We start from the raw sequence: 26,464 nt of genomic DNA, 5'->3' as shown, positions 1-26,464 counted from the left end.
TAAGTTTAATCAAACCAAACACAAAACTTAACTCTAATTTTGTTTGACATTTTGATATCTTTCTTTTCCCGGGTTCACTCTTTTCGCCCCGCCTTCACACTGACTTTCAGTCAATATCGAGGGTTGTTTGAGTTTGTATTCCCTTCAAAATATTCCCAAAATGACACGTGTCCTCACAATAGGATCACGCACGACCACTTGGCAACGAGTACAGTGTTCCCTTGGTCATCGCGGTTAATGGGGACCGGGACCACCCGCGATACGTGAATTTCCGCGAAGTAGGGATTCCCCTTCAAAAATGCTTAATTTGAATTTAATTTAAAATATATCAATATATATATATATATATATATATATATATATATATATATATTTTTTTTTTTTACCCCCCTTTATACAGTACACCATTTTGTATGTCAAAACAACGTTCCTTTCGAGGATGCGAGGTATGGTAGATGAATGAATGAATCAATGACAGTCAACATGACCCTATTATTTTTATTGTCCATGGTTGTTCGGAGTTGGCGCCTAGTAATACTCTTCATTTAAAAATGCATCAATGGGTTTGGCACAAACCTCCTCTGTGAATACCACCAAGATACTTAAAAGAATTGGGATGTGGAGTGGCGACTGACCTGTTAGTGGAAAATGTGAGATGGCTGTTGTAGCTGTGCAAGGCCTCTCCAGTGCTAGCATGAAAATGAACAATGAAGGTGAGCACTATGCCTAAAGGAAAGGCTTTCAGGCTCTCCCTGGAGTACGTATGCAGCTCTGGGCTGGTACTGAAGCGTACATAAAACACAGGCACCACCTGAGGGATGAAGGGTAGGTGTTAAGCTCAGGGACATTGCCACCATAAGACCTTGTATGACTGTTCCTAATGTTTTCAGCAAGTTGATAAGCCAAAATAAATGAATAAATGAATGAGTGAATGAGTGAGTGCGTGCGTGCGTGCGTTTGTACGTACGTACGTACGCACGCATGTATGTATGTACCAATCCATCACTAGTATGATTAAATGCATCTTATAATACAGTTCTTTTGGAATAAAAAAAAGTAGATGAACAGGATATTTCATGATGACACTAATTGCTGGCATTGGAAAACTCAAGTTCAAAATGAATCACGGCCACCCGGTTTAGTCCTTAAATGTCTCATCATCCCAGAGAAATGATAAGCACAAGAGACGAATAAGCATGACTAGATGACTAACTCGGAACATACAGGCAACAATAAATCCGCAATGGATGAATCAAAATAATTTTTCTGAAAGAAAATAATTCAATCAGTCTGACAATCAAGGAGTACATATTTCTATAGTATACCTACCAACCTTTATTGTATTAAATCCAGGAGTATTTTAGATTTAATTTCATTTCAATTCTTCAATTAATCGGATTAATCAGCCATCATAAGAAAATAAAAATTGGGCTTTGATGAGGTACACATCCCCTGAATACACCTACCAAATTTGGTCACAGTAGTAATTCTAGTGAAAAAAAATCACTGAAAACAAAGTGAATGAGCTCTGGAGCCCTCCCCCATGAAGTATAAAAAAGATGACTGACCTTCACTGCAATGATGAGAGTTTGATTGACACCAAAGGACTCTTGTGAGGTGACAAGCAATGACGAAATGCCTGTGAGTGGACCAGAGGAGAGGAGGCCCTTATTGTCAACTTGAGCTACAGCAACTCGGTTAGCGGCATCCAGGATCTTGTATGATAGCACACCCACGCCATCCCTTGTTCACATAAAAAATTGAAAAATTTAGAGCATTTTTTTTATTTCAGTATGTGATTAAGAAATAAGATAAAATCTGAATAAGGAATCACCTGCTTGTTTCGAGTTTTAGGGCTGAGTTTGGAGCCATGAGTATATCTCCAGCCTCGACTAAGGGATTAAGCATGTGAAGCTTGTCGTAGACCTTGATTGAAATACAAATTATTAGCAATGCTCTATGATTAGCATTATGTAATGGTTAGCACATCACATGTGTGTCATGCAAGCTTGGTGCATTTTCCTTTTTCTCACAAAGCTAACTTCAGCTATTCTGCAAAGAATAATATTGTTACAGCTAGGCAGCCTCTCAGGTTTAAATCTTGTCTTCATAATAATGAGCTCAGATGGTATTGAATAATACATCTAAAACCAGATTTACCTGGATTTGGATTTCATCTTTGAGTTCTAGAAGATTACCAGCAAGTTGACCAGCGGCAGATTCAACAACTTTGAGCACAACTTTGAGCCCAGTCCGCCCTCTTGTCCGACCAGTCACACTCATGCCGAAATTGTGTTCCGAGTTGAGCTCCACATTAGCCTAAGAGTTCCAAAAGGCAAAATTAAAAAAAAGCTTCATCGTGACCAAATATATATCTAGACCAGTGTTTCTCAACCTTTTTTTAACTGCGGCACCCTTTTTGCATTGAAAAAATATCAAGGAAAGCCACTCCAGAAAATCTTCTTTATATTATTTTTTAAAATTTATTTCTCTTTAATATATTATTTATATATTTTTTTAATTTTGTTTATTATTATTTATAAAATTTAAAACAATGTCACCTATATTAACATTATAAACTTGTTCTCATTAAAAAAAATATTATCAGGAATTAAATAATCCCACCCAAATTACTCCCAAATAAAAAAATTTCACACCGATCTAACGTCATCAAAGTTGATGTCTGCAAACCCCTAACAGCTTTCAGTTTGACTGATATTAAAATAATGAATGCAACCTTTTTAAATCTTTTTTGAATATTTTACTTTTTCCTTCCAATATTACGCAAAAGTCATCAACTCAGAGACTTTACGTCGGCAAAAGTTAATGCCCCTGAAACCAAACAACTTCCGGTTCACGTACTGTGAAAACAGGAAAACGACTTAAATGTCGTACGTAATATTACAACTTTTTTCCTCCCAATATTACTTTGACCATCTAACAGTACGAGAAGAGCTCACACTGATTTAACGTCGACAAAAGTTGATGCCTGGAAAACCAAAGCATTTCCAGTTTACTTTACATATAAATAGACAACAAAACTTCAAATTCATAATATTACGATTTGAATCTTGTCAAGGTACAATCTATGATTTCATATTTCAATTTTAACCTCGTAATAGTTCAATTTTAATATCTTACTATTGAGATTTCTCTCTGTTAGGATTGAGTTCACATTATTATTTAAGTTTCCTCCGTGTCTGCTGATGTTCGTTTCCCTACTCTTTTTTGTCCCTCCTGTCTTGCCGTTCCTCTTGCGCACCTGCACATTAGGAAACGGCAAGACAGGAGGGACAAACAAGAGTAGGGAACCAAACATAAGCAGGCACGGAGGAAATAACAATATGAACCTAATCCTAACTCTCTTGGATTATTACGATGTATGATTTCTTGTAACACAGCATGCAGCAAAGCATTTCAAGTACTCAAAGATTCCCAAACAATTTACAACTCAATGTAATTTACATACCATTGAGTGTCTCGACTGAACATCGATGATGTCCCTTTTGGTGGTGGACCAATGGAAGCTAAGTTCAGGCACAGCATTAGCAAAGGTGAAGGGAGTTCGACTGTTTGTCAAACCCATTACATACACAGGCATCTACAGGAGGTAACAAGATATAATTTAAGGTCAAAACCAACTATATTGTAAAATGTTTTTTTCAGTGAAACTAGGATTACTTAAAAATGTAAATAAAAAAAATATTTTAAACAAAAAAAGCAAATATTGTACCTGCGCTCCTGTCTTCATTCGTGTAATGGGTGCCCGAATTCGAATGCCAGTCAAACGCACAACCTCAACTTCTACTTGGTCCTAAAGACAGTAGATTTGTAATTAGAAATTGTATCTTTTCAAAGAAAACTCAGAGCATGTTATTTACCTTCGACACAACAACCATCTTTCCAGTTTCTGCATCGACAGCTTGTATGAATCCTATCACAGTTACATTACCAATGGTCATACCCTTGACATGGCCAATCCCATTTACAGAAGCAATGGCCTCACTAGAAATTGAAAATAGAATATTGGACTGAGGCTGAGGGCCACCCTCAGATGTGATCTAGAAAAAAAGGTTTGGACAGAAAAATTAGTTTAACTCTATAGACATTTTGTTATGTAAGAATAATAAAAGCGTAATGGTGTGGCAAAGATATTCTGAGATATTAAGGCTGGTAACTTTAAATGATATAATTGGAACCGAAAATCAATAGATTTCGTCCTAAACTTTCTGAAGTTGTACATCACTTTAGCACACTATGTAATATTGGGTAATTAGATGGCACCACGATTAGGTAGAAATGCTTTTTAATGAGCATAACAGTGCACTGAAAGACGACCTGGGTGGACGTCAATGAGGGCAATGTTGTTTTAAAGAGAAAGCCTAGCAATGCTTCCATTTGGATGATGAACAGTGAACGAAATAAATTCCTGTTGTCACTTCAAACATTAGTAGAGGATTAATTACTAAAAAAGCACTAGTACTGCACATTGAGACACGCGCGCACGCACGCACGCACACACACACGCACACACACATACACACACACAAACGCACCTGCATCATTGCTCCAATTAGCAGAGTCATTTTCCTGGGGAGGAGTTTGAAGGGTGGAAATACCTATCAACAAAAAGTTTACAGTTTTAATGTACAGTAATACCTAGTGTCAGGTTTAGAACCATATACATTCAATAATTCGGATCAGAGGTAGCACACGCAGAGTCGGCTTGATGAGATTTTCAAAGACATCAGCTGAGGGAGGGGTCGGGAGGTGCCAGCGCTTGGAGATGAGTCCATCTCCTTGCCTGACCAGTTCCAATCCCTACCGACCTCCAACAGAGTAGCCCCTTTTATTAACAAAGGGTCATGTGACCTAGGTACAAATTTAAGGCGGGACGAAGTGACACAAAGAAATGGGCGTGTCTTAGTAAATTACATGCCCCTAACTCATAGGTGTTATGAAGGAAACTTACCACTAGGCTCCGCAAAATTCTATCCAAGTGACTATACAGCATAAAAGTATAAAGAATACATTCTATACTTCACACCTAGACATACGAGTGCCCGATCATACAAGAAATTTGAGATACGAAGGAAATTCTGAACAAATATTTGCCTTAAGAGACGAATTTGAGAAACAAGCATAAGAGACAACCTGGAGTCCGCGAAAGGCTGCTTATGATTACAGCGCACTGTTTTTCTCACCATATCTCCCTCGCGAAAGATATCCACAAGCACTGGGCGTACAGGTTGAATTTTTTACGTGTTTTTTTTGCGTTACTCAGTGCAGGGAAAAGATGGCGGCGCGCACGGGTGCAGCGACTCAATGCTTTCCAGTTTGGTGTTGTTCATTATTTACTAACATCTGCAAGGCAAACTTTTTCTACAGTCGCCAGCATTTAATTACTCTCAGAAGGAGATGCGATATATCCATCACAACAGACTACCAACGGACCTACGATATCCCCGAGGACATCTTGAGACCTCCGGGATCTCCGTAGATAGTCAGCCCACCCGGAGTACGACAGAGGCGGCGAGGAGAAAGAAAGCAAATGCGCGGATGCCGGGCGGGCCTACCTGATAAACTAAGGTAGCAACCACACCGGGCACCGCTTCCGAGTATCTTTTTGACCAACGCCAGATCCATCACCCACAAAATGGATGAGTTGGAACTTCAGATTGCTAACAACAGCTTTGTTAGGAACTGCAACATTATTCTTATCACGGAGACGTGGCTACACCCGCAAATCCTCAACGCCGCGGTATCGCTAGCTAGCCAAACGCTTTTTTGAAGCGATCGTTGAATATAATTAACGGGGAAAATCAAAGGAGGGGGACTTTGCGTGTTCCAACACAATGAATGGTGTTGCGATAGTATGATCATTAACACTCACTGCTCCCCGGATTTAGATATTGGCGATACGGTGCAGGCCATTCTATCTACCTGGAGAGCTAACGGTTATCGTTGTACTGGCCATCTATATTCCACAGGATGCTTACATTAGCATGGCAGTTAACCTCCTGCTAACGGCTGTAAACCAACAGCAGCTTGACCACCCAGATGGAGTCTTTATTTTCGCTGGTGACTTCCAACAAAGCGTGTTTAAAGACACTTCTGCCAAAGTTTATTCAGTACGTGAAGTGTCACACCAGAAAAGATAAAACTCTAAACCATGTTTATTCTAATATCAAACATGCTTATAAAGCCACTTCCCTCCCTCACCTGGCGGGATTAGATCATCTCTGCCTGTCCCTAACCCCTGCATACACTCCACTCTGGAGGCTAAAGACGCCACAAATATATAATAAAAACTTGGCCCGAGGACGTCCTTTCTCAGGAGCAAGACTGTTTTTCCCGCACCAACTGGGCACTTTTCAAACACTACAACCTCTAGGACTACACGGACACTTTCCTACATCAAAAACTGCACGGACAACGTCACTGCTAATAAACGGATACAGGTTTTCCCTACCCAAACACAGGCACTCATCAAATGCCGTAACACCGCCTTAGTTCAGGAGACAAGGTACAATACAGCGCTGCCAGAGCAGAGCTAGAGAGGCATTAAAAAGGCCAAGGCAGCATATACAAAGAAAATTGAGGAGCAATTCACAGGAAATAACCAAAAGTGGCAGCAAATACAACATATTACCAATTACAAGGACAATAATATGTCTGTTAACACAGTTGACTCTAGCTGAGGAACTGAACCGTTTCTTTGCCCGCTCTGAGACTGAAAAATCAGACCCCTTCTCAACACCCCCACCACCACCCTGCAGCAGTACACTGAAGTTTCAGGAACATGAAGTGAGATTGATAATGCGGTCTGTGAACACCGGGAAGGCTACTGGCCCCGACGGAGGGTACTCGGACATTTGATCGCTGGACGTTTGGTCCCCCGGACATTTGGTTGCCCGGACATTTGGTCGCCCGGTCTTTTGGTAGCCTGACGTTTGGTCCCTGTTGGTCCCCGGTCTTTTGGTCACCAGTCAAATGGTGACAGAGAGTAAGTACTGTTGAAAACAGCTGTCAACAAGAGTTTAATATCTAAATATCTACTGTTGCTTCATTAGAGAGAGGTAAATACCTAAGGACTGTTGAAACCAGCTCCCAAAATTATATTCATAAGAGTTAAATATCTAAATATCTACTGTTAATTCATGAGAGAGAGTTTAATATCTAAGTACAGTTTAATATCTAAGTCCTGTAGAAACCAGCTCTCAAACCTATATTCACAAGAGTTTGATATCTAATTATCTACTGGTGATTCATGAAAGGAGACGTTAATATCTAAGTACTGTTGAAACCAGCTCTCAAAGTTATATTCGCAAGAGTTTAATATCTAAATATCTACTACTAATACTTTAGATGGCAATCTTTATCAAAATATACTATATATATATATATATATATATATATATATATATATATATATATATATATATATATATATATATATATATATATATATATATATATATATATATATATATATATATATATATATATATATATATATATATATATGTATATATATATATATATATATATATATATATATATATATATATATATATATATATATATATATATATATATATATACTAAGACTTTTAGTTGTTTGATAAAAATGACCATCTAAAGTACTTAGATATTAACCTCTCACTCATGAATGAACAGTAGATATTTAGATATTAAACTCTCTCTCACCTGGAGCACCATGGGAATTACGTGAAGATGCTTTTCTTCGAGTATGGCTCAGCCTTTAACACTATAATACCAGACATTCTGACTGACAAGCTCTCCCTCCTTGGACTATCCTTTTCCAATTGCTGCTGGATAAAGAACTTCTCAACCAACTGACCACAAACTGTTATACTCGGTCCCCACCTCTCTTCCTTCCTGGACACTAAGTTTCTGGTAACATTCTATAGAGCCCCTGTGGAGAGCATCCTGGAATACTGCATCACAGTGTGGTACGCTGTAAGCACAGCAGACAAAAAGGCCATGCAGAGAGTGATTAACACTGCCCAGAAGATCACCGGCTGCTCTCTGCCCTCACTGGAAGACATTGCCAGCCCTCGTTACCTCAGCAGAGCCGGCCGGGAACATTATCGGGGACCCATACCACCCTGGTCACAACCTGTTCCAGCTGCTACCCCATAGGCTTAAGGACAGTTTTTTCCCCACATCCTCCAGGACTCTAAATTTGCCGTAACACGACACCTAATTCTTTCCGTGTAAGAACTTCGGGGTGAGGTAACATGAAAAGATGTTGGGTGGTGATCTGCCTCCTACTGGCTGACTGAAGGTAAGGGGAGATCCGCTCACGGGGTGATGCGATGTATCCATCATGGCAGAATGCCAGCGAGTCTGAAATTATCATGTTTGCGTCTATGCCGGGAAAACATACTTTATGGAGAAGCACTACCAAAGTCGTCATACGCAGCTGGGTATGATGACAATTAGGCTTTTGTCGATGATGATGACAAAGCCTATGTCCGATAATGAAAATTAAGGGAAAAACAATGGACCTTAAGCAAGCCGGTGCAATGAAGGGTAGTGAAATGTAAAAGTGTATGATGACAATCGATATTAAGCACAAAATCATTGAAAAACATGAGTGGTGGACGCGTGGCTGAGCTGGCTTCCCAATACAAGAGGAGTACTTCGACAATATGTACCATGCTTAAGCAGAAAGATAGTATAAAGCAGGGTTGGGCAACTCTGGTCCTCGAGAGACATTTCCGGTCAGTTTTCTATAGCTTCAGCCTTTACCATACCTGAATCAAATAATCAGTTCATCATCAAGCTTTCCAGAATCTTGATACCGATCTCGATTATTTGATTCAGGTGTGTTGGTGGAGGGTGTTATGGAAAGCAGACCGGAAAGCGGCTCTCAAGGAGTTGACTACCAGTGGTATAAAGCATATCAAGCCTTCTAAAGGACTAACCATAATTTCCAAGCTGAACAGTGATATTCATAACGAAATGAAGAGCCTTATTTTAATATGGATAAAGGATAGAGAGATAGCGGGAGATAGCGAGATCGAGTCAATAATATGCGAAAAATCCAGTGGAATCTAGATGGACTTGAAAGTTAAACAAGCATCTGAAAATGACACCGGCAAAACCCTTCACAGCAAGTTGTGGGTGGTTCAATAATTTTAAAAAACTAACTGGACGTAACAATCACTCGGTTCTGAGGCATGGAGGAACAGGAAGTTCTGCCCCGAAAGCCTTGGTGGAATACATTAACATCTTTGCCTCGGTTATTGCACAAGAAGGTTTAAATTTAGTGAAACGTAAGATTAAAAAAAATTTAATCTAATATCCTGTTATTGGTATTTTTTCAGAGGGTAGGAACAAATTAATTCGTTTTTAGTTAATTTCAATGGGGAAACGTTCGTTTGGGTTATGAGAAAATCGACATACGAGCTTAGTCCCGGAACTAATTAAGTTTGTATCTCAAGGTACCACTGTATTTAGTTAATTTCTATGTGAAAACTTGATTTGAGATACGAGTAACTTGAGATATGAGCTCAGTCCCGGAACGCATTAAGCTCGTATCTCAAGGTATTGCTGAATTGGGAGTGGTGATGATGAATTACAAGACAAAAAAATACCTCAATTTGTTGAGGGACTGATGAAAATGTTCTCTCATTTTTATCCATTATCACAGCTGACAACGTCGTCTGTCCAATAGATACCCCTTTCACTAGGAAAACTGCACTGTCCTGTTCTGTGGAATCTGCGAGTGGTCTGAAAAAAAGGATATCTAGACTGAAGCTTTTCATATTTTCAACAACAAAATATCAATTTCATAGTACTTACATTAAGTAGACAATTGAAGATGCTGCCTTCACTTTTAACTTCATGAATTGAAAATAGCTGACTGGGAATGGCTTCTTGTTATCATCCAACACTCTGACATAACATTTTACGGATTTACCAATCTCTACCTAATAATGAAACAAATTCAGGAAATCACTGATTCAACTGCCAAGAGGGGCAAACCAAAGGATGTTATATGATGTTACACAGGGGGTCCATAAAGTGTCTTTACCACATCGAAAATTAATTTAAAGTGCAATTGATGAGATATTTCATTCAGATTTTTTCTATTATCTTTAATGATTATTATTATTTTTAAATCACACTGCATGTGTGTGTTTAAGGAAATCTGTTAGTGAAAGAGGTGATGTTGAATGAACCCCTACAAAATGGCTACCCCACAGTAGAACAATCTGTCCCATGGTTTATTGAAACAAAATCGGATAGGCAGACTCAACGAAACTACTGAACAATGTATGGAAGAGATCCACCATCACATCCGTCAATTTGAGCATGAAAAGAAATTTATGTAGACTGGGAAAGTGTTAGATAAAGGAAGGAGTGGGCGACCAAGAACATCGATCTGGTAAAGACAATGTTCTTGGCCGTCTTTCTTTATTTAACACTGTCCCTTTCTCCATAAATTTCTTCTGCCATACACAAATTGACAGACGTGATAGTGGATCTCTTCCATATTTAGTCCTGTAGTTTTGTTGAGTCTGCCTATCCAATTTTGTTTCAATGAACCATGTGACAGATTGTGCCTTCTCTTGCGAGGAAGCCATTTTGGAGGTGTTCATCACCTCTTTCACAAACTGAATCCCTGAAACACACATATGCAGTGTGATTAAAACTTTAATAAACACCGAATACAATTGAACACATCTGAATTAAAAAGTCTAATCAATTTCATTTTTAATACATTTTTTGAAATGGTTAAGGGATTTTATGGACACCCTGTATCATAAGACCAAATCCATAAATATTACCCGTTAAGACAGAATAAACATATCACCATCATGAAATGCCTGAGTTTTATAAAAATGATTTATTATATAAGTAAATACCAAATGTTCAACAATACTTCCGTTTTTGTGTTTCTTACTTAGGTGATAAAGTGTGACCGTGGTACAAATCGAATGTGTTATTCAAACTTCCATAAGGATCATTAAATACAGTGGTTCCAGTAATAACCACGATGAGTACAATAATTATTATTAGACTCAAAACTGACCTTGTCGACAACCCTTAAATTCACCTCCAGGATGTCTGAAACATGGACCATGGCATTGGCAGTGGATGGTAACGCCAAACAGAGATCATGAACAATCACTTTCACCACACCTGCCTGGATCGGGTTAATCTGGGAATTCGGGAGAGATATTCAACTTGGCAGGGGAATCCTTCTTTAATCCCTTGTGCCTTCTACGCACAAAATTTCTATTTTCTTTTCATCAGGCACTCAAATAACATTTCACGTGTCCCTACATACCTGAGCTGCTCCTTGAGCGTCCTGCAATACCACATTCGCAATGTCTTTGACACTGGTGTTGACAAAAAAGTGGCCTGACCCATCTTGCACGGCAATGTTAACCTGGAAAAAGAAACCACAAGTAAAGTTTTACAGCTCAGCTTCAAATTAATGTGGTTTAAAACAGATTTATTCCAAACACTTTCACTTAATCCAAACCATACCACAATAAACACATAAAACATATTTCATGTAGTAAATTAGTTGTGATATATCCACTCGATGTGTGAACAACATCTCCATCATGAGCAAGGATGAAGCAAAGGGGTCCTCAAAGAGAAGAGTGAGCTGGGTTAAACAAGTTAGGATGAAACAATGTTTCCCGCAAAGTATCAATAACCCAGCAAAGGGCTCTAAAGTGAAAATTAATTTACTTACCCGCACGTCTGGGTGGTTGTATATGGTTAATACATCAGGAAAAACATTCACATCTTCTACTAATATGAGTTCCAAAGTCGCTGAAACAGGGGTGAACAGGTCGTCCTAGCCAAAACAAACAGCAACAATAGGATACATATACAGCAGACATTTAAATATCTCAACTGATTCATGCTAATACAGTATATCAAACATAAATAATAAAACATGAATATAAAAAAAAAAAGATTCATTTTTTGTACAGCCTATCCTCCTCACAAGGGCCTCAGGGGGTTGGGTTGGGGTTGTTTTGGGTGTATGAACCTATCCCAGCCAACTGCGGGCAGTAGGCCAAATGCAGAAAAGCAAAAACAAAAATAATTTATATTATTGCAAAAGTTTTTCAAGTATTTAATCACAGGTTCAGAGCTTCCAGGGTTTCTCTGGGTGCTCCAGTTTCCCACATTCCCAAAACATCCATTATAGCCTGGTTGTACAGTCTAAATTCCCTCTAAGCATGAGTGTGAATGGTTTTCTGTTTCCTTGTGCCCTATGATTGCCTGGCCACCAATTCAGTGTCCACCAACCTGGTACCCATAGATGACTGGAATAGGCTCCAGCACCCCTCTAACCTTTGTAAGGACAATCGTTATGGAAAATTAATGAAAAATAAATTAATGCAAAGAAATTAAAGAGCGCGTAGTTTATTTATTACCTTTAATTACACTTTGCCAGGATCACACAATCATTTGCATTGAAAGTGCCCAGAATGTTATTTTTCAAGTTACTATAGTTGGTCCTTGGGGGATCTACTGCACATGTTGGGTATCTCATCAATATGCGGGTGACTGAATCTGATTTAAATAATCTTTGCTCTGATTGGCCATTCGTGAAGTAGATTTATCGTGGGAAGGTGGTGGAAATTGGTAAAGCATGTAGTTTTCCCTCAATTATCGCGTCTTCACTTATCGCGAATTCACCCCTTTACGATTGTTTTCCGCTATTAATTATTACATTTAATATTTTAAGTTCAGAAAAATGTGAAAATCCACGCTGAAACTTGTAATCGGGGTGACCCTACTTAGGGATTTTTGGATTATCTCTACATTAACCGCGATATTCAAGGAATTACTGAAATGACTAAGACTTCATAGAGATGCAGACTACAATAATTTTTGAATGATGACCTTTAAATTTAACCCAACAACTTCACACTCCCGCTTCAGCGGAGTGCCGAGCACACTTGGACAAAGAGGCGTATTTCAGCCAGGAGCCAAGATGTCGCTAAGATTTTATTCACTATCGCTTGAGGTTGATGTTTTTTGCCTTCCGATCTGACCTGATTTTTTAAAAATATGGTTTGCCGATACTGATACCAGAATGTATTATCTAGAAAAATTATTGCAACAATTAAGTGATAAACAATATTTTTAGTAAGTGAAGCCCTGGTGAATTCTCCCCAAGAAATGCTCTTTTTACAAAATGCGCCTTTACCATCATTGGTTTAAAGGATTTTGCCAGTCGAAAAGCTCGATGGTACTAAAAACACATACTACTACTGGATTTGCACGATATTGTGACAAAATCCAAAAATGTCCTATACTCCCAAAATTGTCGTATCGGGCATCAATATCTCTATACCTAGACGATTGCCTTTGACGAAATGCGGGGCACATATTCATATGCTTTATTAATTTTAAGACATTAATAAATCATTTTCCTTCAATTTTCTATCATTTTGTGTGTTGCCTCACATCTTTCATTCAAAATTGGGACACTTTGACCAATTTTAAAGGGTTTAGTTGGAAGTTGTGTGAGGACCATGGAACGAATTAGAGAATTTACATTTAAAGTATGGCACTACTTACAAAATTATCAAGTTACGAACAAAGTTCTGGAACCATTTAATTTCGTAAGTAGGTGTGTGACTGTATGTAAAAATATAGTGGAAAAAATAACATCATCTATCAGATTTAAAGAAAAATGTTTAACTTACTTGACGAATAATTTTGGCTGCTTTGATATGTGAAAGCTGGTAATCCTGCACTGTCACAGTGATGACAGCAATCCCTGACTGACGATGCACAACAACAGTCTGCCGTCCTGTCACAGATGACAAAGAGATTGCTACATAAAAGCAATCAATACAGCTAATCATGTAGTGAGAGAAATGAAATTATAGCATTCAACTACGAACAACTGGAGAAACCAGATTTCAGTCTATCAACATGTCCACTGCATTTGCCGGTGATAGATGTCAAATCCATTTTAAATGCCAACTGCTGGCCTAAACTAGGTTAATGACTAAATATATAGGAAAAACCACATTTATTGATTGATTGGATAAGGGACAGCACATATTAATGAACATATTTATATTCATGTTAATATATATATCAAAGTTAAAAAAAGCCTTTATTGTCATTATACACAGCAGTGTATAACAAAATTGGTAAATATGTATATATAAAAGATTGTAGCCACCGGCTAATTTCCATTTTTACTCCCTTAAGTGGGTGATACAAGATAAACAATAACACACACACTAGATCAATACACGTAGCACAATTTTAGACAGCATCGCGATCGCAATTTTGTTCGCCTAGTCGCCAGGCTGTTAAGTTCCAGGTACATTGGTACAAGGTGCTTTGAAGGGAAATACACAGTCACCTCTAGAACCAGCCCTTGTTGATGCGTTAAATTTGTTTTGTACAAAATCTTACAGCGGAGGAGGGGCTTTGTGTTGGAAGATTTTGTAAACTAAGGTGCCATCTGCATATTTAACAGTATTGTTCCAGTTCAGGGGTTGGTGATTCTTTAATATCTGACAGTGGTGGTATGTTTTTGTCTTTCTGTCCAATACTTTCAGAGTCTGCTTATAAAATGGTTTCAATTGGTTTTAGTGTTGTTTTGCAGGCCGATGACCAACTTGTTAGGCAGTAACTCGTGTGATATGACCATTGTATCAAAATATAATTTTGCCTACTCAGGTGTTAGATTGTTTCTAAAGAACCTAAAATCAGACAAATTGAATAAAACTGTATCCTGTGTTTTTTATGTGTCGTTTGAAGGCTAGTTGAGAGTCTAGAGTGATTCCTAGGTATTTAAATTCTTGGACTACACTGATTGTTTTTCCTTGGACAAAAATCTCAGGGTGCTGTAGTCTGTCGCTCTTTTTGAGAAGTACATACAGACAGTCTTCAATATGTTTAAATGTTGTTGAGATTTTTCAAGACAGTTATTGACTAGTCATTGCATATGTGAGTTCCCGTGCAGCATGTTTTTTGTCTTTACCATGAACATATAGGACGGTATTATCGGCATACATTTGACGGGAAAGTTGAAGGACAGCAGAATGATTTATGTAGACTGAAGAGCAGTGGGCCTAGCGCTGATCCCTACTGTACCCCAAGACTGTTATGCCGCAAAGTAGATTTTGTGTTTTGTATCCTGACGCACTGTGATCTTAAAGATAAGTATGATTCACTCCAATTTAGATTAGATTAATTAAAAGTAGACAGTTTAGTCAGCAGTATCTCGTGGTTGATTGTGTCAAATGCCTTTAAAAATCAATAAAGACCGCACCAATGATTTATTTATCTAGTTTTGATTAGATGTTTTCTAGAAAGAAACAAACCGCCATTTTGTTAGAATGTTTTGCAGCTTGTTCAGGGTGTATGGACTGCTGTTAATGTTATCCACAATTTGCTCCGCTTTTATAGCTTCCAAGACTTTTGAGACGACCAGAAGGATGTTTATTGGTCTGTAGTTTTTTTTTTTTAATTTGTGGTTCCCTGATTCGAGGACTGGTGTGATAATTGAGCACTTCCAGGGTTCAGAAAAGAGACTTGTTTATGGATTTGTTTACAAAATTGGTTATTGGAGCTATGAGAGATTCTTTGTGGTATTTCAGAAATGTTACATCCATGTTAAACGACTCTTTTGTTTTGGAGCTTTCTAGGCCAGATATTGCTTTTTTAACTTGACAGTGAAAGTGTTTAAGATTTGGAATTGGTTCATTGGTATTTAGTGGTTGTGGTGGGTGATATTCTATTTGAGGGGTGCTAGGTGTTTTTAATGGAGTGTATAAATTAATCATTTACAGTAGTGGCCATGTCCTTTGGATCACGGATTGTTTTCTCTTTCAATTTTAGCTCCTTAGTTTGTTTGTGCTTTGAAGTGTTTCCTGCCAGTTTTTAAATATTTTTCCAGATCTCTTTTGTGTTCCCTTTTGCGGTGTTAATTTTCTTTATAAAGAAATTTGATTTTTCAGTTTGAATTTCTTTTATTACTTTGTTTCTTATGGAAGTAAATGTCTGTCATTAATCCTTTTTTTGTTTTAAGTGATGTTTTGAGAGCATGGTCTCATTTTTTCATCAATGCCTGTATGTCTTCATTGAACGATGGGACGTGATTCTTTTTAGATGGTTTTCTTTTAATTTTTCTTATGAATGTAGACTGTGCCTTGGATAATGTCCATGAAAGTGTTGCTGATGTCATTATGGTTATGGTAGAGATAATTGTCCCAATTGATTTAGTTTAACACCCGTGTCAGATTTGGGATCTCACCTTTTGGTGCTCTCGTCTCTGATATTTTTTTGGGTGCATGTATATCTATTTTTAAAAAGCTTTCTGGAGAATATGATGAGGTTATGGTCCGATTGACCTGTAATCATATTGAACCTCTTTTGGATCCTCATACTTATTGGAAAAGAGCAGATTTACGTATCTATCTATTTAATGTACAATGTTTACCATGTAGTTTCATCTGTTTGTTTTCATCCTCAAAAAGTTGAAGGGTCATGGGGAAAATAGGCTCGAAACTAGCCAACTCCACTTTGGTTGATTCCCACAATATGCTCAGAGAGCTGAAATTGTCAAACTTCCGCCCTTGTTGATCAAAAGCTGCAAGGTCCAAGACTGAGTTGCGGTAATTTGAAACTGGTACCTTACAAAAACATATATAAAAAAGAAAGAATCAGAACATAACAATTTCACAATATCATCATGTAGACCTGGGTGATAGGACAAAAATTGTTATCACGATAAAAAACTTCAGTCAATATCGATAATTTTAAAGGTAGTTAACATAACATTTCATGATTGAATAATGAGGAATGCAATTTATTTAAGTATTCACAGAAGTTTGAAATGAAAATTGAAAGAAAAAAGATGTGATAGTTATCGTGATAAGTAAAGAGAATGTAAAATATGATTATTTTTTGAAAAGTATTTTGTTGTTCTGTTGTGCAATAAAGATAAGACAACTCCCTCCTTACATTATGAAAATTAAAGAATAAAAGCTGCAGAAACTTTGACTGGCGTCTTTTTTCATAAATTTGCATTCAAACAATATCAAATAAGATAATCAACTGAAGACATCCCCATTGGTAAGCAGACTATATTCAGCCTTACAAATAGAAATAGTGCAAATTTAAATTAAGTAAAAAAAGTTGGATGAACTTATTAATTTTAACCCAAGTTAACAAGTTTTTGATTATTGCAAAATTTTCAAAACATTTACATAAAATGGGGAAACACCGTGATATCAAATAAGACAAATATTACAGGCTGCCCACAAATGAGGACAGTGGGTTCAGGAAATTTTCAATAAGGCTACTCTTTATGCATCGGTATTTACAGGGCATTTAAAAAAAAAAAAGATAGAAAGGAAGAAAGAAAACGTCAGGAAGAATTCACTTGGATCTTTTAGTCAGTCGGCTCGGTGTTGTATTTCATCATTGCTCATTTTGGTTGTTTTAGTTTTTAAAATGATCTGTTTTATTCAAAAGTTTTCATTATTATTGTTATCGTTGACAAAAACTATCGTTATCGTTTTATTGCCCAGCTCTAGCATCATAGCAATACTTAGGTCATTTAAAATAAATGAGGAGGAAATAATGCGTACCACATTTTTGTTCAACTGCAGCAAGGGGCATGGCATTTCCAGCTCTGGGATGGTGTACACAGGAACCAGGGTGAGACGAGATGGAGCAGCACAAACAAATTCTAGAGAGACACGCTCCACAGCAGGGTAAGGGTTGGTCACACTGGCCCTGTTACTGACCACCAACTCAAGGATCTGCAGAACAATGATAACTCATTATTAAGCTCATACGTTAGGAGAATGGTTCAGCCAGCTCTTTCAAATGAAATAGGCACAATATTATAAACACAATACTGCTAATGAATTTCAGCATGTTAGTGATGGGAGATATGAAAATATATCTCGCAAAACGATAAATTATACATTGTCAAATATTCCTACTATACTAAATTCTAATAATACCATTATATTTTAAAAATACATTGTACTCCACTCTGCAAAGCTAATACGACATAAATTAAAGATACTGAACAGCCATTATTATGCTTAAACCAGCAAATCAGGAAAGTGATATAAAATATAACCAAACAACATAAACAAGGTGCAATGAAAAAGATAATAAAAATGAACAAACAAAGGAAGAAAAAAAATTACATTGCACGGTACTTTATTTTGTGAATATGGGTGAAAACATTACCTGCTCTCCCAATGCCCTGCAGGTTGCTCTGACAAAGTGCTGGTCGTAATTACGGGACAATGGGCTGGTCAGAGTAAGGCTCACATATTCATTATTTTCTGCGTTCAAGTCCCAGAAAAATTTAGAGGGCTCCACAACCCAAGGCCGGGGTCCCCCTTCAAACAGCATCTCTTTGGAGGAACCCAGAGTCACTACAGCCACGGCTACAGGGTCAATTGCCTGCCAAATCACATAAGACAATTCTTCTAATAAATTATATCTCTTTGGTTGTTTTTCTTAATCCATTTTAAAACATCTATTTATGTTTTTAAATACTGTTATTATTGATCACCATAAAGGAGGCAACCAATTACACCTCATTTGGATCTTGAAATGTCTGGGGGAAAACTTGGGATCAAATGGGTTATGACATTATACAAAAAAAATATTAGTTATTAAACCAAGCAAAGTTAAACAAAAATGCAACACGTGTGTCAAATCAAATATCTTGTGAACGGGCTATAAAAAAAGTATTTCAGTCATTTTTAAAATTAAAAAATTAAAATTTAACATTTCCCACCTTGTCACAACATGTCATACTATTAAATTTTATATTCCACTACAACAGTTTGAACTGGTCTCATTCCTACGCAGCTGGGAAGAGTAAAACAGACGAGCAAGGATATAATGCATAATTAAATTGCATAGAGCAGGGGTGGCCAACCCGCGGCTCGCGAGCCGCATGCGGCTCTTTGCCCGGTTTCATGCGGCTCTTACGTCCATATCAAAGTTTGTATTTGTGTTTTATTTTTATTTGCGTGTGCGCTTCGCTTGAGTTTAATACGGTATTTTCGTCCAATGCGCATGTGCTTGGGATGAAAATACCTCAAAGTTTCCCAGTAGGAGCAAGGTCATTTGAGTAAACGTTTTTAACAGAGTGGGAGAGCTCCCGTGAACCAGAAGCAACAATGAACAGCGTCGCGCACACAAAAAGTATCCCAAAGATCGAGCGTCGGCTGAAAAAGCCACACCCCCTGCGAGGCAAACCAAGGCGAGAGTGCTCAGCCGGGAGCAGCCAATAGGAGAGCGAGGTGTACACCCACGTGGTGGGCGCGCTATAAAAGCCATTCATAATAAATGACAGCTCACAAGGAGCGAATGTTGCGCAAAAATAGGCTCTGATTTTATGACAGAAGTCCCACTAAGTAACATGCATAGTAAAAGAAAAACACTATTTTAAATTATTATATTTTTGTTTGTGGACTTGGTTGAACTGAGATTTTGTCTGTGAGACAGTGCACACAATGTTCATTGTTGATAATGACTGGCCTGTGCAGTTAGTACTGTAGGAGTCAATTTATTTCATTACTATGCTGGTGTGTGACATTTACAATAAATCTGGCTGAGCAAAGGTATGTGTGTGATGTGGCTCTTTGCGGTAACACAGTAAAAAATGTGGCTCTTTGCGGCAACACAGTAAAAAATGTGGCTCTTGGTCTCTGACTGGTTGGCCACCCCTGGCATAGAGCCTGGGTGAAGCCCAAGTGTGGGGCATTTGAACAGTCACTGATCATCGCATTTCTTCCTTGATTGCAAGGGCAGACTGTGTATGAATGTGCATGTGAGTACACAAGTAGCTTTGCTGCTGTGGAGGACAAAGGCTAATTGGCCTTTGAGGATAAAAAAGACACTCAAAACAATGGCTTGAGGGAATGATTCCTACCCACCTAATTTAGCACCTGTAGATAGATGCCTTGCAGCTTTCAAGTAGAAAGAGTCAAAATTTCTTAAGTACAAAAACTGGCCACAAGTAATGGAAAGATTCAGGGCATTGAAAATAAATTAATTATAATACTCACAATGAGCGGAAGATAAGCTGCAATAGTGATCTTTGCACTAAGGTGAACATTTACGTGGGTGTAGCTGACTGAAAGTGTGGTGTAACCTGGAGCCAAGGCTTTGACTCTCACTCCACTGCAGTAGCCCTGGCCTGGAGCCAGTCGACCTGCAAAATGGTTAAAAAACAAGTGTTAGAGGAGACACCCAGACAGATATACTTCTACTTCTACAAAGAAAATTGGCGTAGCCAATATCAGAAATTGGGGTAAGGGGGGTAAAAAATGTAAATAAATGTATGCTGAAACTAAAAAATAAATGCAGAGAAATAAATAACAAAAAATAAATAAATGAGTGAAGTCCATAAACAAAAGGGTGTTCGTAAGTGCAGAAAAATCCTCAAATGGTTACTTTTTCATATCAGAAATACGGAGAAAGAAAGACGACTAGTGATTATTATAAGCAGGAGTCGATAAATATGATGTATTTAATGTATCTTTTGTTATCGTACTTACAATATTAACACATTAACACAACAATAAAAATTCTAAACCAAAATGGTGCCTATATCCTTAAAAATGTAATTTATTAAGGACCTAGTCCTGATCCAGATGGAAAAATTTTGCCCAGTCTAGCTTGAACTAGCAATCCATAAGAAATTGGATGATCAATGGATGAAGACATCTGTTAGTTAATGTTACTTGATGGCAGGTTTTGTGTGAGTGCGGCGATAACCATAATCGGAAAGCATTTGCAAACTTACCCTGAAGCTGCTCAAAGATGCCTTGGCTTTCCTCTTCAACCTGCAGGTCAAAATGGGAGCAGTCACTCAACATGACTTGCTTCATCTCATTCTCCAGTAGTCCAAATATTCTGAGTGGTAGTTCTAGAGTCGTGCCCACTCGTGCCTCCACTTGACAGGGAGCAAAGTCCATTGCCACAGGTTCAACTAAATACACCTACAGAATATATTCATTAAAATCATGACTGGGTGCATTCACACGTGAAACACAAAATCTTTCCATACCTTCATCTCGCCGACGTGGAGTGCATTACGCATATCATGAGCAAAAATTATGCTGACACCAATGTCACTGGCTGTTGTCATAACGCCTTTGACAGTCACTGTGGCCACACCACTTGTAGAGGAAGACCAGCTGAAATTTCCACTGCCGCCCCTTGCCTATCCAATGCATTAAACAAAGTGTCACGTACAGAGTGGCAGCTCTGATGAAAGATAAATGCTCAATCATCAACCTGCTTAAATTAGTTAACTATACCTTAATTGTGTACTGATATGCGCCGACCTTGGGTTGCCATGGAAATGTGAGAATACTTGGAGTAAGTACAATGGGGTTATAGATTTCGGCATCTTGTTCATTGTGGACTGGGATGGTGAGTGGGTGGACCCTACCTTTCTAAAAACAGAACATTGGACACAAGAAATGACTAATGAATCAATCAAATCTACTGAATTTAAGAGGGCACTAAAACAAGAGCACTGGAAAACGACAATATCACAATACTTTCATGAACAATTCATAAAACCCTAAGATTCCAAAGATAGTAGTATAAACATTGTAATGTTTGGTTAGCATGTACACCAGATCCATATTTTGAAAAAATAAAGAAATTGTTGTTGTTGCTTTAACAAGTGTGAAGTGAAGGAGGATCACAGTACCATTATATTATTTTACATTAGTTTTACACTGTTGAGGAAAGTTATATGGTTATTGACGTACAGTTGTGGTCAAAAGTTTACATACACTTGTGAAGAGCTCTCTTTTTTCTTAGTAAGAAAAATCATCCTTAAATCATTTGTTTTTCCATTTCAAAAGGAAACAAAATATTTTTAAATTAATAAAGTGGAAAATAGAAAATATTTCTATATATTTATTGTTAGATATTAAAAAATGCTTTATTAACAAACAAAAAAAAGAGTAAAAAATGTGGATTGATAAAAGGCAACTATTTATTTAAAAAGATTTATCGATTATCTTCATTTGAATGTGATCCACAAACAGAACATCAGCACTCATGATTTACTTTCTCAGGCCGCAAAAAAAATGATATGGCAGGCCAGATTTGGCCCCAGGGGCTCCACTTTGATACCTGTGCTCTAGACGGACAGAGGGATGTGTGTGGGGGCGGGAAGGGAATGAGGACAGGTTGTATACTCACATCATCTGCAACAGCAGGTAGGGTAGCATGAATACCACTGAGGCCAGCTTTTATCGCTCTGACTCTATGATGAGTTCCATTGAGCGAAGAGTTCAAAACGTCAAAGTATTCCAGAGGGAAAATTGTATCAATACGGATATTCTGCCCCAAAAAGATGAAGAGCAACAGAATCAGCATTGCTTTCGTAAGCACTAATGACAACAGAACAACAGCAAAGAAGTGTTTCAATACTTGGTTTGTAGAAGAACCCATCATCACATGGGCTTTTGTGAAGGCATCCATTTTATAGAGTACGTGCACTAGGTCGAAGCCATGTATTTATTATATTGCTAGTAGGAATGAAATTAAACAGATGTACTTAAACTTGAGCGCTTCGATGTTACGTTAACAGTCGTCAATAAAACTGGTCTGGAGAGAAATGATTGTATCCATGCCGATACACCTGCTACGAATCACCTAATTTTTTTCTGATTCACGTAAGGGAAGGTGCAAAGTGTCACATTTCTACTCAACAACTTCTTTTATGGATTGGAACTTAAAATATCTATTTTTCATTTGATACATTTTCACAATGGTTAATGGTTACTCAGCAACAAATCAATGGCGTGACCTCTTGCACGTACTCCATTACCACCATTTATTTTTTTGTGACATGCTTATCTTGCATTACAAAAATGTAACCATGTGATGAAAGTGATCATTTTAGTAGGATTTACTTACATCAGACAGGAAAAGTTTGTGGCCAGATTTATCAAATATTTCAATCAGGATATCATATTCTCGACCCGTTTCCAGAACCCAACTGTCTCCTGGGTGAATTTTAAAACCTGAACCAAATACAAATGTTCAAAAATGAAATGAAAAAAATTACACAAAAAATATATTGTCTTTGTAAAATGTAAAGGGGGGTTCCAAAACAAACCTAGGTAGCCAGCTTCCACCACAAAGAGAGTGCTGTTGGGAAGGCGAAACACTCCTTGCATTCGAAGACCTAAATAATACATGTAAGGAAAAGTATACCTGATGCTATACTTGGACCAAGACAGTCCGAGACTCTCATAGAAGGCAATGAAAAAGGAACTGCATAAAAGTGTCTGAAACAACTTACGAATACTTTAGTATACTTGATGTCTTTTCAATTAGTATCTACATTTATACATACATTTACATTTCCCGTGTCCAATATATTATTTTGAAATTGTCCTGGGTCCTCTTTCACATTCCAGTGACTTCCTACTGCCTCACAACAGCAACTCTCTTTTGACCGCCATTTGTTGCCACAGAGTTCCTCATTTAATGAATAAGCAGCCCCTATAACCCGTCAGAAAAAACAGAAGATAAGAAAAGGGTGTGCGGGTGAATGATATTGCAAGGCAATACAGGCCGGCCGTGACACACCTACTAGCATAGTTACACCAATGAAGCAGGAGGCATTAAAAGCAACGACTCCTTGGCATGACCTCTCTGTACTGAATGACAAGATGCAGAGACTGTTACTATTTAATGGTAGTGAATTCATGGTTTGAAGTTTAAATGTGTTTATGTGCATGGGTTCCTGTGGTAACGGTAGATTGCTCTTTATACTGCACTGTACTCCTCCATGAATAGAAGTTTTTGAATGCTTGTTCATTTTAAGACATTAATAGTTTCATTTTCTCTCATATTTGTGGTTTTCTCACATCTTTCATACAAAATTGGGACCCTCTGATCATTTTTAAAGGGTTTAGTGGAAGTTTTTTAGAGGATCGTAAAATGAATTTGAGAATTTACATATAAAATTTAGCTCTACTTACGAAAAATCGAATTTAAGAAAAAAGTTCTGAATACAGTTAATTTCGTAAATAGAGGTACGAGTGATTTGGTGCTTCATGTGCTCTGTCATATTTCCTCCTCTTGGCTTTCAGGGGACTTATGTTTGACTTAATCTGTGTTGCTCTCTGGCTTTTTCTATTCCAGTCAAATACTTTTCTATGGTGTTATCCTGTGGCGATTCCTGAGTGTAAAAGCCAAAAGTTAGTCACTCAATGTCGCTGACAGCAATAGCCAGATCCTCCTGGGCATCGCTTTGCGTGCCCACTAGGGCAGGGGTGGCCAACCCGCGGCTCCCGAGCCGCATGCGGCTCTTTGCCCGGTTTCATGCGGCTCTTACGTCCATATCAAAGTTTGTAATTGTGTTTTATTTTTATTTGCGTGTGCGCTTCGCTTGAGTTCAATACGGTATTTTCGTCCAATGCGCATGTGCTTGTGATGAAAATACCTCAAAGTTTCCCAGCAGGAGCAAGGTCTTTTGAGTAAACGTTTTTAACAGAGTGGGAGAGCTCCCGTGAACCAGAAGCGACAATGAACGGCGTCGCGCACACAAAAAGTATCCCAAAGATCGAGCGTCGGCTGAAAAAGCCACACCCCCTGCGAGGCAGACCAAGGCGAGAGTGCTCAGCCGGGAGCAGCCAATAGGAGAGCGAGGTGTACACCCACGTGGTGGGCGCGCTAGTTAAAAGCCATTCATAATAAATGACAGCTCACAAGGAGCAAATGTTGCGCAAAAATAGGCTCTGATTTTATGCCAGAAGTCCCACTAAGTAACATGCATAGTAAAAGAAAAACGCTATTGTAAATTATTATATTTTTGTTTGTGGACTTGGTTGAACTGAGAGTTTGTCTGTGTGAGACAGTGCACACAATGTTCATTGTTGATAATGACTGGCCTGTGCTGTTAGTACTGTAGGAGTCAATTTATGTCATTACTATGCTGGTGTGCGACATTTACAATAAATCTGGCTGAGCAAAGGTATGTGTGTGATGTGGCTCTTTGCGGTAACACAGTAAAAAATGTGGCTCTTTGCGGTAAAACAGTAAAAAATGTGGCTCTTGGTCTCTGACTGGTTGGCCACCCCTGCACTAGGGGGTTGCGACCCACTATTTGAAAAGCATTGCTATGCGCTGATGTTCAAAAAGAATAAACCTATTTCATGATGAACTGCTTCAGTTGTATAGCATAGTAATGCAATGTGTCATAAAACTACTTGAAATAGATAGCAGGAGCTGATCCGGAGGGGGACAGAAGACCTGGTTCTTTGTGCTTGGCCTTTGGGATTTCCTTAGTGTGTTATTACATTTTCAGTATGAGGAATATTTCACCAATCCTTACATTCATTCATTTTTCAAACCGCTTACATGGGTCGAGGGATTTCACCAATCCATGTTAGTTAATTTAGTTTTCACTCATTTTATTCTTAATTAACGTTCATTTCAACGCATGCAATTTCAGAGTAGCACGAGGATGAATTTTATGGTTACCTGACCATTTTTTGTTCTTAATTAAAAATATTTTACAGAAACATTCAATACGAAATCAACAAAATAAGTCTCCTTTTATCATTAGTCTGTGCAAATTTATAACAACAGCAAAAGACACAAATGCGTCAGTTTACCAATCCAGAATGAACACCCATAGGTATTATACCCCTTGCTGTCCGTCACTTTAGTTGAACAAACATTTTCAGACATTAAACAACTTTTTCAATATTTATGTCCGAGTTTCTAATTAAGTGTAGACTCAAATCAAATGGTACGCCTAGAAGCACACCTCTTGGAAGAACGCAGGCAGACTTGACATCATCCTGTTGCCATAGCTCCTTCCCATTCTCTTTCAAGACTTATCAATTCAGGCGCTTAAAGTTTTACTCATTACTTCCAATTTTTAGAACTAAGTAACTTCAAATTCTATTGTCCACAATGACACGTTTGCTTGAAAAATCAATACAAATTGACAGAAGGTCACTCCAAGCATCAAGGGGGAAATGGATACGTGCTCCAGCATCCAATGACAACCCTACTTCACTTCCCTGCTCCACAATGCAAAACCTAATTTATTTTTGACCTCCTACACACTATTACAACTCTACTAGCAGCTACCTCAGGCTACTGGTGTTATAGCAGCTTAAACCATGCATTGCAATAACACAAGTGAGGCTAAACAGAAGAGGCCTCTATAGTTCTGGGCATTATTAGGATTAAAGCTGATTGGAGGCCAGAGCATTTTAAAAGGATACTTTTATGGTCGAGCACGACATTGATGTGTCCCAGTTGAATAGCTGTGACCGTGGAGGTTTTTTGATCCAGACGTGCGACCGCCACGTCTGGATCTCCGTTTGGGTCGACCTCGCCATTCTGAAGGTGTAGTTCGTAATGATCACATGGCATTGCAAGCTCTTGAAAAAGA

The 26,464-nt window shown here is 38.1% G+C and overlaps 1 protein-coding gene across 2 annotated transcripts in view; it reads right to left on the bottom strand.

The window, feature by feature from the left end:
• The window catches only part of nup210 (nucleoporin 210), a 52,658-nt gene that overhangs the window by 15,980 nt on the left and 10,214 nt on the right, over positions 1-26,464 (bottom strand). For both annotated transcript variants that reach the window (XM_077721831.1, XM_077721838.1), the window contains exons 7-31: positions 26,295-26,453; positions 23,165-23,233; positions 22,963-23,069; positions 22,243-22,383; positions 21,342-21,479; positions 21,089-21,244; positions 20,825-21,020; positions 20,085-20,230; positions 18,247-18,465; positions 17,631-17,804; positions 16,478-16,670; positions 13,719-13,825; positions 11,744-11,848; positions 11,327-11,428; positions 11,069-11,197; positions 9,835-9,962; positions 9,627-9,762; positions 4,557-4,619; positions 3,882-4,061; positions 3,734-3,814; positions 3,470-3,601; positions 2,161-2,319; positions 1,835-1,926; positions 1,569-1,743; positions 636-811 (exon numbers count right to left, since the gene is read on the bottom strand). In XM_077721831.1, coding sequence (XP_077577957.1) covers positions 636-811; positions 1,569-1,743; positions 1,835-1,926; positions 2,161-2,319; positions 3,470-3,601; positions 3,734-3,814; positions 3,882-4,061; positions 4,557-4,619; positions 9,627-9,762; positions 9,835-9,962; positions 11,069-11,197; positions 11,327-11,428; positions 11,744-11,848; positions 13,719-13,825; positions 16,478-16,670; positions 17,631-17,804; positions 18,247-18,465; positions 20,085-20,230; positions 20,825-21,020; positions 21,089-21,244; positions 21,342-21,479; positions 22,243-22,383; positions 22,963-23,069; positions 23,165-23,233; positions 26,295-26,453 — 3,463 coding nt within the window. The remainder of the gene's footprint in view (positions 1-635; positions 812-1,568; positions 1,744-1,834; positions 1,927-2,160; positions 2,320-3,469; positions 3,602-3,733; positions 3,815-3,881; positions 4,062-4,556; positions 4,620-9,626; positions 9,763-9,834; positions 9,963-11,068; positions 11,198-11,326; positions 11,429-11,743; positions 11,849-13,718; positions 13,826-16,477; positions 16,671-17,630; positions 17,805-18,246; positions 18,466-20,084; positions 20,231-20,824; positions 21,021-21,088; positions 21,245-21,341; positions 21,480-22,242; positions 22,384-22,962; positions 23,070-23,164; positions 23,234-26,294; positions 26,454-26,464) is intronic.

This window comes from Stigmatopora nigra, chromosome 1, assembly GCF_051989575.1.
Source record: "Stigmatopora nigra isolate UIUO_SnigA chromosome 1, RoL_Snig_1.1, whole genome shotgun sequence".
Classification (NCBI taxonomy): Eukaryota; Metazoa; Chordata; class Actinopteri; order Syngnathiformes; family Syngnathidae; genus Stigmatopora; species Stigmatopora nigra.
Note: the sequence above shows the minus strand (reverse complement) of the source record. Positions and strands in the feature narration are given on the sequence as shown.